This window comes from Eurypyga helias, unplaced genomic scaffold (assembly GCF_000690775.1).
Source record: "Eurypyga helias isolate BGI_N326 unplaced genomic scaffold, ASM69077v1 scaffold24928, whole genome shotgun sequence".
Taxonomy (NCBI): Eukaryota; Metazoa; Chordata; class Aves; order Eurypygiformes; family Eurypygidae; genus Eurypyga; species Eurypyga helias.
The window spans coordinates 22,530-38,556 of NW_010266958.1; the positions used below are offsets into that span (position 1 = coordinate 22,530).

The window sequence follows — 16,027 nt, forward strand, 5'->3', positions numbered from 1 at the left end:
AGCAGAACTCTGCTTCTTAGAAACCTGTTTTTTGTTTACGAGTATTACAAATAGAAATATGAAAAAAAAGAAAAAATTAATTTACTAAAAATCTTGGTTAAATTCTGTGTCCCCTTGCAGCTCAAGATATCTTCCTCCTCTTGTACCATTTTGGAGGACTGCAAGAGGATTGTGTCTTTCCTCTTTTTTTCCCCCCTTCCCCCCTTTCAACATCCTCAACACCAAAGTCTTACATACTTATTTTCTACATGATGACGGACAGGTACCTGTCTAAAGCTCATCACTTCCTGTTTAAGTGAGAGGTCCTTTGCTTCAGGGCTTAACTATCTCTTTCTCATGCCAAGTCAGGGAGAAGAAACAGCTCAGTTGTCTCACATGTGATTACTCAACTGTGGGCCTGACCCGAATTCAGACACTGTGAATGCAAAATGAAGATATGTGTCCTCATTGGAAATAAACTACTAACTTTTCATCCAAACTCACTGCTTCCAGTTTAATCATCACTTCTGATTTTTCAGGCTGAACATAGTTTGTCATCAGTTATGCTTTGTAGTTAAATGGTTCAGTAGCACTTCAGCTCTGTTTTGTTACTCACATTTTTTTCCTTGTGTCACTCTTAACAGGAGCATGATACAACATTCATTACACAACACGAGATATACTTGGATTGGTGAGAGAACTTAGGGCTAGATTATGCAAACAGTATGCAGCCCTGGCCTGGTGGACGCTCTGGGGAAGATTACACTTTAGAAAGGTGGCATCCCTCAAAGGTTCCCCTTGGCACAGGGGCACAGTTCTCAAGTAACTTTGGGATCATGCATTCCCTTGAAATGTATGACCTGTTCAGTGAGTGTTGCAAAAACCGTAACTTCTATCCTGCCAAGCAGAAACAGCTGCTGTCTTAGGCCACTGTGCAAAATGTGCAAATGGAAAACAGCTTTTTGTGTGTGTCTGTATATAAGAGCAAGATTCCTGTTCTCGTTCCCTTCTTGGCATGTATGACATTCAGAAAGGTTTCTGGCTCCCGGTTTGGTGACTTGTTGCAGTGAGTCTGTTCGTTCTGAGTGGTACCTTATCTCTGAGGAGCTTTCTGTTCACTTGCATTCATGCCTGCTAACGCTTCAAATCAGGTGCTTCTGTTTTCTCTCTGGAGTTGAGCATACTTGTCTTCATATGTTGTCTTTTGTTTGCTTGCAGCCTTGTGACCCCAGTTCTCCTGCTCATTTTGATTGTAACTGTCCCTGCAGTTTGTTCCTTCCCTCATCTTTGACAGCTATCCCTGCCTATACAGACATCCCATGGAGTCTGTTCTTTTTGCCATCGGCCCAGACCTGTAGTGAAGATTAAGATTAAATTCAGTGTAACCTGTGTAGCCACCACGGTTCTTCCAGGGCAGTGGTGGAGGCAGTAGGCAGTCTCTGTCTGGTCATCCTACTACTTCTGCGTCTTGACTTTCCAATCTGCCTTGAGAGAGAAGACTCACCTGCCTGCTAGGTTTGGAGAGGGAGGAAAGAGGGTGCCAAATGCCAGATGAGATTCTGCTGGGACTACTTGTGCTGTTCCTTGGGACATGATCTGTGGTCTTCCCATATAGGAATTGTTGATTCGTCAGTCACTTTTATTTAGATAGTGGCTGGTTAGTTTTCTCAGGAGTTGGCTATTTTACAGTCCTTGTACCTAAACTGGGATTAAGTAGGGCTTTGTTTCTCTTCTGTTTAAAATGTGATTAATAATTTTCTACAAAAGTTACCAATGAGAGATTTTCCCACATTCTTCAGGGCATTTTAGGAATAGCTGCTCTTACGCTTATCTCTTCCTACATGGTATGTTAAGTAGGCTTAAGTAAATAGATCTGCTCATTTGGTTTGGGGGTTAGTTTATTTGTTGCTATTAAGTATTTGGCCTGTTATCAAACCATTTTACAAAGGGTGTAACTGTGCAGCTTCCGTTAATATGATTCTATCCCTATCACACAGAGATCATATACCCCCATAAGGCTGAGGCATTATCCAATTGCCAGCCAGCTTGCAGCTGATTGCCTAAGAGTGTGATGAAGTAGACAGTCAGATGTTATCAAATGGTATAGGAAAGAATTTGAGGTCTTGGCTTGCTCAATATTAGAAGCAGAGTTTCAAGCTTGGGTCCTATGAGGGAGTGATAAATGGAGAGTAAAGAAGGTTCTTATTGCCTGTATCTAAATGACTAACTGGCTGTGATCCAGCACTTCAAACGAAGCCAAAGCTCTTGTGTAGCAGCACTTGCCTCCAATCAAACTACAGTCTCAAACCGTATGGATTTGCTTGGTTTTCCTTTTTATTTTCTCCACCTGAGAGAAAGCTTTGGTGGGAAGAGGGGAGCTTAGACTCCCTCTGTGGAGTTACTCTGTTACTATGATGAACGTTCTTCACAGAACATACAACTGATGGAATTGCTCAAGAGCAAGGTGGATTGCAGTTTTAAAGTTGGAATTTACCGTCACTCAAAGTTGGAGGTTGTATGGTAGGAAAGAAATTTAGGAGATCATTTTATGTGAATACAGAGAAAGGATTGCCACTGATGCAATTAAGGTGTGATAGGCTAATGCAGATGCTGTGTAAGGACTTGATATTCTTGGCTTCTGATAGCATGCAGTGACTTTGGTCTCAGGTACTGCTTTGCCTTAGCATTCCAGGACATGCTTCATTTGTTGTGAGTGTCAGATGTAAACTTAGAGATACCTGGTCACACACGATGCTGTTTGTAAAGCAGTGCTAGTACACTTGTTCTAAGATAGCCTTTCCTGTAATTAAAATTGCTCTCCGCAAAGGGCGATCCTTCTGTCCTCCTGTTCTTGAAAAGGAGGTCTTCCTCTGCATCAGGCAGAGCTGTTAGCATGCCATACAAGTCTGACTCTGGCTTCAGCACGTTGGGGAAGCTAGATGAGCTTGATCTCCTCAACTTAAATACGTGGTGCTACCTGCAGCTTGCAATCCCATGCAGCAGTGACCTTAACAAAGCAGACGACGTTTACTGTCCAGAACTACTGCCTTACAAAATGGTGTTTGCCACCCCCTTTGGTAGGACGCAGGTCAGATTTTGTGTGTAATTCAGTTTTCATTTTTGTACTTAAGTACGAAATTGTTACAATTTTTAAGTACAAATGTTTCAATACCTAAGTAACTGTTTTCATGTCTCTTGCTATGTATACAGGTAGCTTAGCTGTGCTGGCTGCAAACATAGGGCCACTGGCTCAGCTCTGCATCTGTGCCTTGAAGTGACCTTTTAGGTTTTCTGGGTCCTGACTGTTGAACATCTTTGTGATTAATATCCAGATATTTTACATTTAAATGTGCTGAAGAAAAATGGTGCATATGACATAGCTGAGGTGGCTTGCTGCAGCACTCTTGTTGTACCTGGAGTTTCTTAATAGCAAAAATATTGTACACCAGGACACCACACAGATGTAGGCTGCTGAGAGCGGATGGTTTGGAGTGCTGAGTTCCTCTTCTTGTGCCAAGTTTCTGATATCCTTGAAGGCTGCCATGACACATAAAAGGCTAATTCTTTGCCAGGTTTCCTCAATCCTCATTGCTTTTGGTGTTTTAGAGGTGTGACCAGACAGATCAGCAAAGTCTAGCACCCCCAGTGAGAATAATGTTTCTCAGCTGATGTCTTATGTTGCACAGATTCTATTTGTCTCTTGCAGTAGCATGATTGTGTCTGTGTTCAGTTGATCTAATCCCAAATTCTTTTTCTGAAAAATTACTGCCTAACCATCTGTTTGCTGTCTTGCCTTTGTTGAGGGGTAATTATTTCAACGTGAATGTGGTCTATACCTTCCTCCCTGTTGAACGTCAAGTGGTATTTGATGCTTTACTCCTTTTTTCAAGTGGCACTTCTGTTTGAAGTTCTTCCCAGCTTTGTGTCATCTGCACTTTGTGCCGCTACTAAATAGTAAGTTTTCTCTACCATTGTGCTGGTGACATTGTATGGCACCTGGCCCTTCTGGTACTCCCTCTGCACACGCTTTCATTTGCATGAAGTACCGTTGGAGCCTCTTACCTGGCTACAATTACCCAACTGGTTTTCCATCCAGTATGTTTTTCTTCCTTACTTATGAGATGATCAGGTGGAGAAAGTTTTACTTGAAAGGCAGTTGCTTCTCTCCTACAGACTGAGCTGATACTGTTTATTATGGGTAGATCTGAGCTGGCCATTTTATTTTTTTTTTTTTTCTTGTTGTCTGTCTGTTGCTTATAAAAGACAGGAATCAAAAATAAGATGGCAGGATTGATCAGATTCCTCTTGCCATACTAGCCTGTTTTTTGTAGCAGTGGTATTTCATATAGTTCATGTTCATTATTTAAGAAACTGCTTGAAATGTACAGCTAACAAATAAAGTATATGAGAAATCGGATAAATTGAGTAACACAAATCCAGTGCAGATATTAAAAAAGCAAAGATCAAAGGAAATGCTGTGGAGGTGGTTTGCCTCAGCAGTTGACAGCACTTCTGGATCAGCAGATCTCTGACAATACTAACTTTCTTGCGGCTCGCAGAGCATCTTTATTATCCAGCTTTTCTTTGGAAATCTGTGAACTGCTACAAACCAGCAAGTACTTCCTTCATTGAGATCATGTTGATTGTTTGTGACTGCAGGTTTAGCTGAAAATATGTAGTCAAAATGAGCGAAGATTACATTTTCACATAATTACAAACTACCTGAAACCGAGGAATAACTGTTTCCTGTGTGTGATGTATAGACAAAAATTCAAGTGAAAGAATCGCCTTCTTTTTTTGTGCTTACGTACACGTGCATGCACACACTTCGGTATAATTTGAAACTGATGACTTAAGACTACCTGGCCATGTTCATCAAAGATATCTTGATGATTCCAGGTATCCCAAAGTTGATTACAACTGATATGGTCAAGGAAGGTGCAGCTGTGATTGACGTTGGCATCAACCATATCCACGATGCTCTTACAGGAAAGACCAAATTAGTTGGGGATGTGGACTTTGAAGGTCAGTGAAACGCTCTTTATACAAACTTGTTGGATAAGTATGTTGAAGTTATTGAGATTCATTCATGATAAATACTTGGCATTATCTAGTGTCTCAAACGAGAAGACACTTGCAGGTTATCTTTCTAATTTATTTACCTAAATAAGAAAACAAACTCTATTTTCATATGTGTTCTTAAGAAATGGTATGTTATTTAAGAGAGGAAGTGTTACTTTTAATTACACATACCAGCAACCTTGAAGAGATGCAGATGAGCCCTGATGGCAGTGTGGTGGCAGAAGGTGCTTGTCTCCACGTTTCTTTAAGCCTTTGTCAGTCTGAAGTGTTCCAGGATTAAGCAGTAAAAACAGTTTCTGCTATTTCATGAGGATAGGGTCTGCCACTGTTGATAGCAAATATTATAGCACCCTTCTAAATCCTCCTTTTTTACTCTTGCTCTACACTTACATGTGAGAATCGTAACTTCTGCTTTAGAAGTATCCTTTATGCCAAGGTTTAATGCGGGTTCATCTGTTAAAAGTCTTGGTCCAGGCAAGCCTAGCAGATAAAAATTGGTGTTACATATTGATCTTTTTATGTTTAATGTGTTGCAGAGCAAGTTCACAATGTAACTTGATTAAATATCTCTGCTCTGGAGGAGCTCCAGACTGGAATAGCAGGATTGTTGCAGTTGAAAATTAAAGCTTATTGGCAGAGTTGAGTGTGGGAAGCTTAGACAGCATTTACCCACATTATTAATGGGTCTCAACAGTTCCTTATTTTGATAAGTATGAAAATCACCCACAGGTTTTTTTCACGGTTATTAGCATCTTGGCTGGCATAATGTCTCAAAGCTTAATTATATTCACAATGTTTCTAGCCAGCTGTATGTGTTTGTAATTACATCACTCCCTTAGTTCCTGCTGCTTTTACTCATCCTACATGATATCTGTCTGTTAAAGTTAGTGCAATTACCTGCACGAGCGTAGCTCAGCGGTTGTCTCGGCATGCGTTTGGAAATGTATAGCTGCATGTGTACAGTAGAGCTCCAGGAGAAAACTACTTTGAGTGCAACTTCAAACTTTTTTGGTTTGTTGTCCTGCTTGTACTGTGACAAATAAAAGGTTATATTTTCTATTTTCAGAACTAAACTAAAGTACAGAGAATTTTCGGGATTTTTTTGTTTGCTTTAGCAGGTATGGGAGGAAAAATCTGTAACTTTGAGAAACATGAAATTGTATCCTTTTTGTTTGTTTGTTTTAAAATGTGAGCCTTCTGAATGTAATATAGGTGTAGATTCAATGGCGAGGCCGTGATTCAGAGTTTCAGCAGTGCACTGTATATGTCTCGTCATGTCTGCTGTGGGTTGTTCTCAGGATTTTACCTGGGGGGAGGGAAGATCCAAAAAAGGGAGGAACTTCAACTTGGATTATGCCACTACAGTTGCAAGTAGCATTTCACTGTGTATTGCCAAAGGGAAATTGTTGTTGGTTCATTGGTATCGGTGAAAGTTTCACTAAATCTCTGAGCAACAACAACAAAAAAAACCCTGTTGTATTCAGGTCTAAATACTAAAAGGTAAATCACCCTTGCCAAGTGTTTGATCTGGCAGTTAGGAAGTGGAACAAGCTAGTGTATTCATGTAGCATATCATCGTATCCTTTTGCTCCATTTGATCACTTGATTGAATTTATATTTGAGCTCAGGTGGAAATGATTTTGCAGTTTAAGGCCAAGTACATAAATGGCTGGCATGACATAGAGCACCTGTGGTAACATCATATAGTCCACCAATATGTATTGTCTCATCACCCACTTTTTAAAGTAGAAAAACGTGGCCATGGGGGGAGCAGAAATTTTACTGAGCAATCAAGGGTTAAATTTGATTTATAAGAAATAGATGGAAAAGGCTTACTTCACCACATCATCTGACTGAAGTGGAAATTAAGTTTATTAGCTGGGTGGAAACTGTTTTGATTCAGTTGTCATGTCCTAGCAATGCTTGGATGCCATCCTCTAATCTCTAGGGGATAGGTTTAACACTAAAGTTTATTTTTGTCTCTTTAACAACAAAAGGATGCCATTTCCATTTTCTTTTCTTTCATCTTGTTCATTATTAAGTTCCATCTAAGAAACGCCTGAAGGAAAAATTTTCTACCACAAGCCAAGAGAATTTGATAGCGGCTCAAAAAATGAGTTTTGAAGTCTGTTCTAAAATCTGTGTTTGTTTGAGTCATGTCTGCTGCTGTAAGCACAGTTGCATGCGGTCACTCGCAGCCCTTGACACCGTTTCCCAGGGTGAGCTGAGGGCTGACCGCTGGCATATGCTGGTGTATGTGCGTGCACACTCAGTCCAAGGAACGCGCTTTGGCTGTCCTTCAGACTCCGGCAGATGAGGAGGAGCAACAAGGTGGTTCAGTTTACGTACAGAAGTTTAACAGCATCAGGCTTGTGCATATCACCATCATGGCTGCTGTAATGGTTGGCTTGGGTAGTGATAGCATCCAGGAACCTCTGTGCTTGTTGGGTCTAACCGTTCATTTTGGGCAAATATCCTGGGCTGTATTATGGAATGTCTTTAAATGGTATGTGTGATTTGCCCCATGTCCTCTGATCCTCTGAACTGTATCCAAATGAAGAAAGGCATTTTTTTGGTCCATAACAGCTTAGTGTGCGGGTCCAAGGTGTCTGAAAGATCAAGAAAGGGAAACACTGTGCACGTGGGGGTCAGCTGCCAAGCATGGAGGTACCTAGCCTGGTATTACTAGGGTATCTCAAACTGCATGTGCATCTCTCCATATATAAGTAGCACAGCACATTCGGTTTATGTTAAGAATTTGCTGAAGTTTATGGTCCAGAGAAGGGGCATTAGGTAGCTTTTGGGAGTCACAAGAGGAAGGGTGAAGTGACAGGGGGGAGGGGGAATGGTGGCATCCTTAGATTATTGCCAACGTTGGTTTATTTACTTTAGGGCAGCAAGTTTCAATCACCAAAAAGGAGACCTGTTTCTCTGAATGGGGTAAGGCGTGTGTGGGTGTACTTGGCCCTGTTTTATAGGGCTTTTGTTGCCACAGCAATAATTCAAGGGGGAGGAGGGCTGCAAGGACCAGGAACATGAAATAAAGCAGCAACTTTCCACAGAGCATTTAACTGGAATGGCTTTTTTGGGTGGAGCACTATTTCCAGGAGTGACTGGTAGAGCAGGATAGTAACACGCCGGTGTAGTAGGCAACCTTTGAAACTGGAACTGGAAATGCTCACAAAACCAAAGTTTACAGAACTCAAGTGGGATTTGCTTTAAGTGCTGTCTGTATTTCTTTGTGATTTCTCCCATAACTTTGACAAGCAGGTGGTAATGCTGTTTTCTGAATCTCCATTGGATGCCTATATAGAAAAGAAATCCTTTATGCAAGACCTTTGTAGGTGATGTGGTTGTGGTATCAGTGGAGGGGTTTATAAATGAGAGTTGCTCTCCCGACGTCTGTTTTGCACAGCTTAGGCAGTGTAAATGAGATTCTAGAAAATGGGTGCCACCGGCTGGGAGGGGAAAAGAATGCCTCAACAAATGATGGTGTGGTGAAGGGTGATGGGCATATATTAAGAATTTCCTTCGAATGAGGGACAATTGTACATGGTGAATGCAGGGAAACCAGGCAAATGGTATGTTGAATACTACGGAGGTGGAGAATGGACCAGATTCACACTGTGCTTCTGGTTAGACCAAGTGTACCAAAAAGAAAGAATCAGTTGGATGAAAATCAGGTAAATGAATACTGTCCTCATCAGCTACAGGACTAATTGACTATAAAGTTATTGGAGAAGTTTCAAGAAACTTGTCCACTTGCCCAAGTAGTTTGAGATTTACCACAATAATCTTGGAATCCAATGTCTCGATTGAATTTCTTGATACTCCACTAATGCAAGAAATAAGTGAGAGCGGTGGCATTAGGCTCTGACTGCTAACTGGTGGCAGCAAGCTGCTGGATAGCCAGGTCTAGGTCTTCCTCCTTGTCGTGCAAGGGTGTAAGTAAGTGATCTTTGATACCTTGCTTTTCTGCTGCTTATTATCCCAAGGCTACAGCAATATCCCATCCATCTGTCTGTGCTAATTAGCTGAATACAAAGAAGCTGTTGTGCGTAATTCTGTGCTGGATTTTTGTGCCCAAGATGCCACTGTTGCTTGGATTTCAGAGGTACTGGAGGAGGGAAGGTGTTTGCATTACTAGAATTACAGTACTGGACCATAATTCCTTGTGTTTCTTTTACATTGCTATTAAAATAGCTGCAGTAAGAAAAACAGAGATAACATCTGAAAGAAGGAGCTAAGAGAAATGAGGTAGATGCTTGCTGGTTGATATCCCAGCGGTGCTCAGTGAGAGTGAGAAGAATCCCAGAATGTAGAGCAGAACATGGGATATCTACTGCGATTGCTGAGCACGTGATTCACACTTATGCAGAGCTGCTGGGATCCAGAGTAGTTTTACAGGGACTAATAAAGCTGTGTGGAAACAGTGCTTAGGCAGGAATTACTCTGCATCACTTAATGCAGATGCACAAGACCCAGAACTCCTTTCAGGTTCAGACTTGCCCTTGGTTTGTGTGATTAACCCTATTAGGTGTCTGATGTCCTTAGCTTTAAAGGAACCTAGGAATGAAGGGCTGTTTCCAAAGCAGTGGATCCTGTTTTTCAAGGAAACAATCTACATTTCATTTCTTCTAAAGAATCAAAGGAAGATTTTAAGGTTCTACAGAAGCTGCAGAATAGCAGCTCCTCCTCCATAGGCACCTAATTTGCATTCCAACATTTTCCAGATTGGCAGAGGAATGCCTGGGAGAACAGCATGCATCTCAAAAGGAGAGTTAAAGCTAGGCACGAAGTGATGGTGTTGCTGAGAAGCAGAAACACCACCTTCTGAAGGAACCCACAGTGCAGCACCTTACTTGCTGACCTGAGGGCGGTGACACTGAAGTGCTGCCTTGGAGCTGCTTTGGCCTCGCTCATGAGGAAAGGACAATCTATTTACATTTTTGAGGGCCAAGTTATTTTTCCCCCTTCGGTTGCTGTCATTCATCTTGGAAAATTGCATTCACCATATCTGTATTTACTCTTACAGATGGAAACTTATCAGATGGTAGTTTCCCCAACATAGACACCTGCTGCGTGTTTTAAAAATCTCCATCAGCTTTTGTGAATAAGCTTTCCGGGTGGTTTTATGCTGATACAAAGTATGTCTTCTGCCACACTGACCCACAGGGATTTCCATAATGATAGAGTATGGGTGGAGAAATTCCCCAGCGACTTGTGAAAACAGTGTACTGTGTGTTTACTGCTGAGTACGGTTACTAACACTGGAGGCAATGAATGTTGTACATGATATTCATTAGAAGGCTTTCTTTAAGGCATGGTCTGATTGTGGATTGTACCTCTTTGTAAGTCAGATAGGAGTTGTTTGACTAATACCACAAAAAGAGGTATGTAACATTGCCATGGAAACAAACATTTCAATTTAAAATGCCTAAAATATTTTCTGTGTTAATTACCATGTTCACTTTAGATGTGGGTACATGTCAGTAATTATGTCGTTAATCTGGGAATTCGTAGTAACTCTGTTAACCATAAACACCCATCTCAAATGGTAGGTAGTTGAAAACAGTATAACTATTAAAAGGACAAATTATTTGGGTTTGAGAATACTAAGAATAAGTGTGATATGAAATATTAATTAGGTACAATTTACATTTTAAAAAAAAGAAAAAAAGCCTTGCAATTTGTTTGCCTTTCCAAATATTTTAACAGTATGTTTGATGGTACCAGTCAACTGAGGAAGTTGTAATTGCCATCTGTTCTCAACGGGGCTTAATCTTCTGTTCTTCAGTTGAGTGAGATACTTGCTGTTAACTTCTGCAAATGCGCTTTATTAGGTCCCTGCTTTGGGGTGTTCAGACTTTGGATTTTTTATTTGATGTACACCCTGCCACCCCCTAAAAATCTAACGAATGTTCTGTCCCAAACACCCAACATCCGGCTTTTCACATTTGCTTTTGGTATTTGTTTTTGTGAGACCTTGTTATTCTCAACGGTAAAGCACCACGTACATTCAAGATGAATGCACTTAAAGCAGAGGCAAGTTGTCTTGTTTGTTCCAAAGTCAAGGTGCCTAGTTTTCCATGCGTGGCTCTTTTCTCATAGCCGGGTATAGATTCTGCTCTGTGGTGACTTCAGTGAAAATGTATGTGCTTGTGTTGGAGTTGTGCTTGCTCAGTTTTCTCTGTGTACGTGTGTGCGCCTTCTTAAAAACAATGCTTGTAAAAGTGGGGGTTGAGTTTCCAAGAAATTATTTCTATGCAAGCAAAAAAACCCCAAACTAACAAACAAAAACCCTCTCATGGTGGCACTTGAGGGAAAAAAACCTCTGTAGTAATCAGGTTAGTAATATGCCATTTGGCCTAACCATTATTAGCAAATAACTGCTCATTAGTTTGTTATGCGATGTATTCCCAGCCAGTTGCATATAATTCCTTTGCAAGTAACCTGCAATTCCAGTTGATTGCAATCTGCACGTTAGATAAGAATATCAACTCAGTTTATTGGTACGTTATATTAATTCCTCATGCAAAGAGGTGAACTTGAGAGGTGCTAACTTAAATGCTTAAAAAAATTAATCTGTATGTATTTACCTCTTAGCAAATGCCTTGAATGCTTGTGTTAACTTTGGGTCGTCTGACCCTGTTCGTGGTTGGAGCTAATTCAGCTGTAAGAGTTTCCTTTTCTCCTGAGACTTTGGGGACATCTGTGCCCCCGGATGCCTAGTTCATTGTAGGCACCGTGGTAACACAGCTTAAAAAAAGTCGTTTTCCCTGGAGGAGCTGAGTATTTACGGCTGAAGTTGCAATGAGAATTTTGCCACTAGAATCCATTTTTCCTTGATTACAACTCTCATTTTTGTTCTTTGTCCATTTTGTGAGGCAGAAAATCAAATTGCTAAGGACACTGTACTTTCTCCTGAGGTTTTAAGTTCACTTTTGAAATAGTAGAATGTCTTTGTTAGAAGGTACAAGCCAGAGTGGGGGAAAGAGGCTGAATAGGTGGCTTTGCTGCTGGTTCTCTGCTGTTGATTTTGCTGTTTAGCGCAGACTCTTGCTCTGCATGCTGCTCCTCAGGAACATGGAGGTTTTGGGGATCATCTTTTTACCTACAGAATGAGATCCCCACCTTCTGTAGCTCTCCTGGATGTTGAAGGTACAGTATGACAGTTGGCAGGAGGGGGTGATGTGAGTCTGCGCTGCCCATCTGGGGCTGTCCTGCCCTTGTGTCACCCAGACATTCCTGGGCCAGCTGGTCAGCCAGGTCAAACAGTCAAAAACTGCCCTTCACCAAATATTTGGTGGGATTAGCTTTCCATGTGCCTGACCACAGGCTGCATGAGTGTGTATTGCTTCCATGAGGAAAGGGCAGCCTGCTGCAGGTAGATCAGCTCGAACAGGTTGTGGAACCGTGCCGCAGAACGAGCCCCTGGGTAATAATATTCAGATGAAGAAAACTGCCTTGCAGCCCCAGTCCTGGCTGTATCCTGTCACTACCATGGCTGTAGTAAGACTTCTGCCTTAACTTTTCCCCTGTTCTCTAGTACTTGCCAAGTCGCAGTCCCTTACGCTTGTTGCCAGTTAGCTGTATGTGGGCAACTGAAGGGGAAGAAAGATTTTTGGTAACATTCTTAGTCAATACCTTTTTCTCTTTTCTCTAGAAGTAAAGAAGAAGGCTGGCTTTATCACTCCAGTGCCAGGAGGGGTAGGACCTATGACTGTTGCAATGCTTCTGAAGAACACACTCATAGTTGCTAAAAAGCTCATTTATTAGAGCAAGCGGGCTACCTTGGACGAAGAATCCAAGTTGTTCTATTTATTGATAGACAAAACATTTATTTTTTACTACTAAGATATTTATTTCTACATCATATTTATTTTTTCATGTAAAGTACACTAAACCTGATGGTTTACAAAATGTTGAAGTACTTTGTGTTACCTCCTACTGACTTACTGTGAGCAAAAATGGAGAATGCAGCCTATGCAGATACATTGGTGGTCAATTGTGTGTGTGTGAAGATGAAGAACAAAGCATGAGTTACAAATATCCCTGTGTATCTGGGGATGGACTACAATTACCAACATCTTTTAAGCGCTTAGGACCCTCAGTTCTGATCAAACAGTATAAACTGAAGTTTCAACATGCTGGATATCTTTTAAAAATAAGGTTTGGCTCCTGATGTCATGAAGCACTCTGGGTGTAGTTTCAAGTCTTGAAATATTTTTTTCAAACACTTAAGAGCAGCAGAAATCTTGAATCTGAAAGGAGGGAAAGACTGAAGTTTTTGTTTCAGCTGCCAGGCAGTAATGTTGACATGAATGCGAGTGTTCAGTACATGCTTTAGAAGAGTCAAGTCAACTTGAAGGCTGGTGAAAATCGACCTTGCAAGAGCTATGCATGAATCAACAGCTAGAATTGAGGGCAGAATTACTTTGTTTCCGTGTCTGGATTTGTTTGGCAAAATGTTATGGTGCATAATATCCTCATTTCACAAAAAACTGAATAGATGACTGGGCTGGATCGGACTTCAATTAGGTAGAATGTAGTTAAAGCTGCTATGTATGGACATTATGTGTAATGAGGTGGTGGGTGGGAGGTGGAGGAAGAGGAAGAGAACAGCAAATGTTTCTCCCTGATGAAATATTTGTGTTGAAATTTTAAGCCATTTAATAATTCTCCTCTTAAACTGCATGGAGGGGTTTTTTTTAAGTCCATGATATAAGGCTCAGCCCTCTGAATTCTTGGCTACAATGTTTGGATGCTTAAAGGCAATTGTGTGGGGTAGTAAGTTCAGCATGTTTCTGTTCACAAAGATTTTAGTTCTAAGAAGGATCTAGAATAGTCTCATGCAATGTAAAAGTTGGAGTGGAGTTACTGCTGAGATGCCAATTGAACTGAGTGTGTGCACTGTTGACATGAAGAGCCTACTCCAAATCCCACTGGAAGTCAATGGGAACCAGTTTGGACTTTTATCTTTGTGTTTTTATCTTAGTTGGGATAACTTTGATTTGCCTTCATCAAGGGCCTTAGGTGTTTGCCAGTAGACTATAGATAACTTGAAAGGGGAAGAAAAAAAGTTGTGGCTAAATACTACTGCCATTAAACAAAAAAATATGTGTTTACTGTAATAAAAAAACAAGATGGAGCATCACTTCCGTTCTGTTGTTCCTGTGATGGACTTTCTCGGAGTTGTGTTGAAGGCAGTGTTTAGAAAAGAGGTTGACAGAATCATAACTGAATATGTAGTGCCAGTAGTGCAGACACTTGCTTATCTTATCTGTTTGAACTGAAGTGGTAGTACAAACGTTAGGGGGCTCAACGTGCCTATGGAGATAACACTTAGACTGATCAACCCATCACTGACTAAAATGGAATAAAACTTGTTCACTGTTACGTTAGTCTTGGTGAAAAAATTTAATACAGTTTTGTGGGTGGTCGTGGGGTTTTTTAATCTGTGTCGAGTGAGGAGAATGGAGATCTTTCACATATTCAGTCATTACTTTTTTTTATCTGTTTACATTGCTCTTACAGATTCGTGTTTTTCTTCAACTGTAATCTCTCAAATTTTTTTCAGCAGAAAACTGATTTATGTCATTTTGCTTGTCGCTTGAGTGAGTCTGCCTCTCTCATGTCCTACAAACAGTTTATTGTGCATCTTAAGCATTTTCACATGTGGTGGGTGGGTTAGTGTCACACACAAGGCAGTGAGACCGAGGTTTCACTCAGCAGCATGTTATTTTCAGAGCTGCCAGACCCATCTGTGAGAGTATTCCTCACTGGGACAACATCCAGGAGGAGCGTCCAGAGGGAGGGGCCTGTTCACCAATCCAAAAAGCATGCTCCTGTGCCAGACCTGGTCAAGTCTGGTCCAAGCATAAACACCCTGTGGCGGGCAGAGGCACGGCCGTACCCACTGAAGCCTTCTCGCATGCCTACCGCGCCCTACAGCTCTGTTGCCTAATGACGAAGCCACCTCTGGGATTCACGCTGGATTAAGCTCCCATTGTGTAGCTGTGTGTTGAAAGCAAGGCTCATGAGACTTAGCCCTGCTTGGGACTGATAGCAGAGGTTATCCAGGTAGGCATAAACACTACTGTCGATCCAGGGAGTGCGCAAGCTGCACTCGATCAGTGTGCAGGCATGTGGCAATTCAGGATAGCGAAGGAAGGAAAAGCCTCCTGGAATGCAGCTGCTGAGCAGGAGAACGCATAATTAAAATGTGCATAACTAGCTTGTGTTTTTCCCTTAACATGTGAAGTGGTTAGATTTAATCCTACGAATCACGGAGGAGAGCGAAGCATAGAGGGCAAAGTCGAGCTGACCGGAGTTGTTAGAGCATTTACCAGAAGATTTTTGGTTTTAAAATATAAAAATTGTGAAATGTTTTTGTTGCTTGGAGCTCACAGTTGAGAAAGCGAAAGTTGTTGCAGGGGTGAAGCGCGTAGCTCTTTGAGAGTCAGGTGGTTGATGTGTGCGTACATTATTGAACTGGGCCTCTCCGATGTACTAGGGCAGATCATCTGGCTACGTAAGTGGCCTTCAGAGAGACCAGTCCTACTTGTTCCACACTGCCTGTGACCAAGGAAGCTGGGCAGCGTTTGGGGCTGTGGAGAGTGGTTTAGTATATGAAATGTGTACGACACGTATGTCTTAGGAACCTACAAGCACCTTATGTACAAACTATGATTGTTCCCATTATGCACACCCACTTCTGTGGAGAGGCAGACATGGGCTTTTATGGGAGTATAGTGGCAGGAGTAATGAAGGAATTGCCTAATATAGGAGGCAGCAGCTTCCCTGCCCTTTCAGTCTGCCTTTTCTTGGTGCCTGTGCTTTGCCAGATGTTGACTTCTGCCCCGCACAACCATGCATAGCTCCAGCCAGCAATCCCAGGCCTCGCGCAGGGCTGGTGGCCTGCCTTGCTTCAGTGTTACACACGTGGGAAGGGTGAATGAGAAGT

The 16,027-nt window shown here is 41.6% G+C and overlaps 1 protein-coding gene across 1 annotated transcript in view; it reads left to right on the forward strand.

Annotated features, from left to right (window-relative positions):
* MTHFD2L (methylenetetrahydrofolate dehydrogenase (NADP+ dependent) 2-like) overlaps positions 1 to 12,840 on the forward strand; it is a 28,769-nt gene extending 15,929 nt beyond the window's left edge. Inside the window, exons 8-9 of the mRNA XM_010157264.1 lie at positions 4,879 to 5,004; positions 12,728 to 12,840. Coding sequence (XP_010155566.1) covers positions 4,879 to 5,004; positions 12,728 to 12,840 — 239 coding nt within the window. The remainder of the gene's footprint in view (positions 1 to 4,878; positions 5,005 to 12,727) is intronic.
* The last annotated feature ends 3,187 nt before the right edge of the window (positions 12,841 to 16,027 follow it).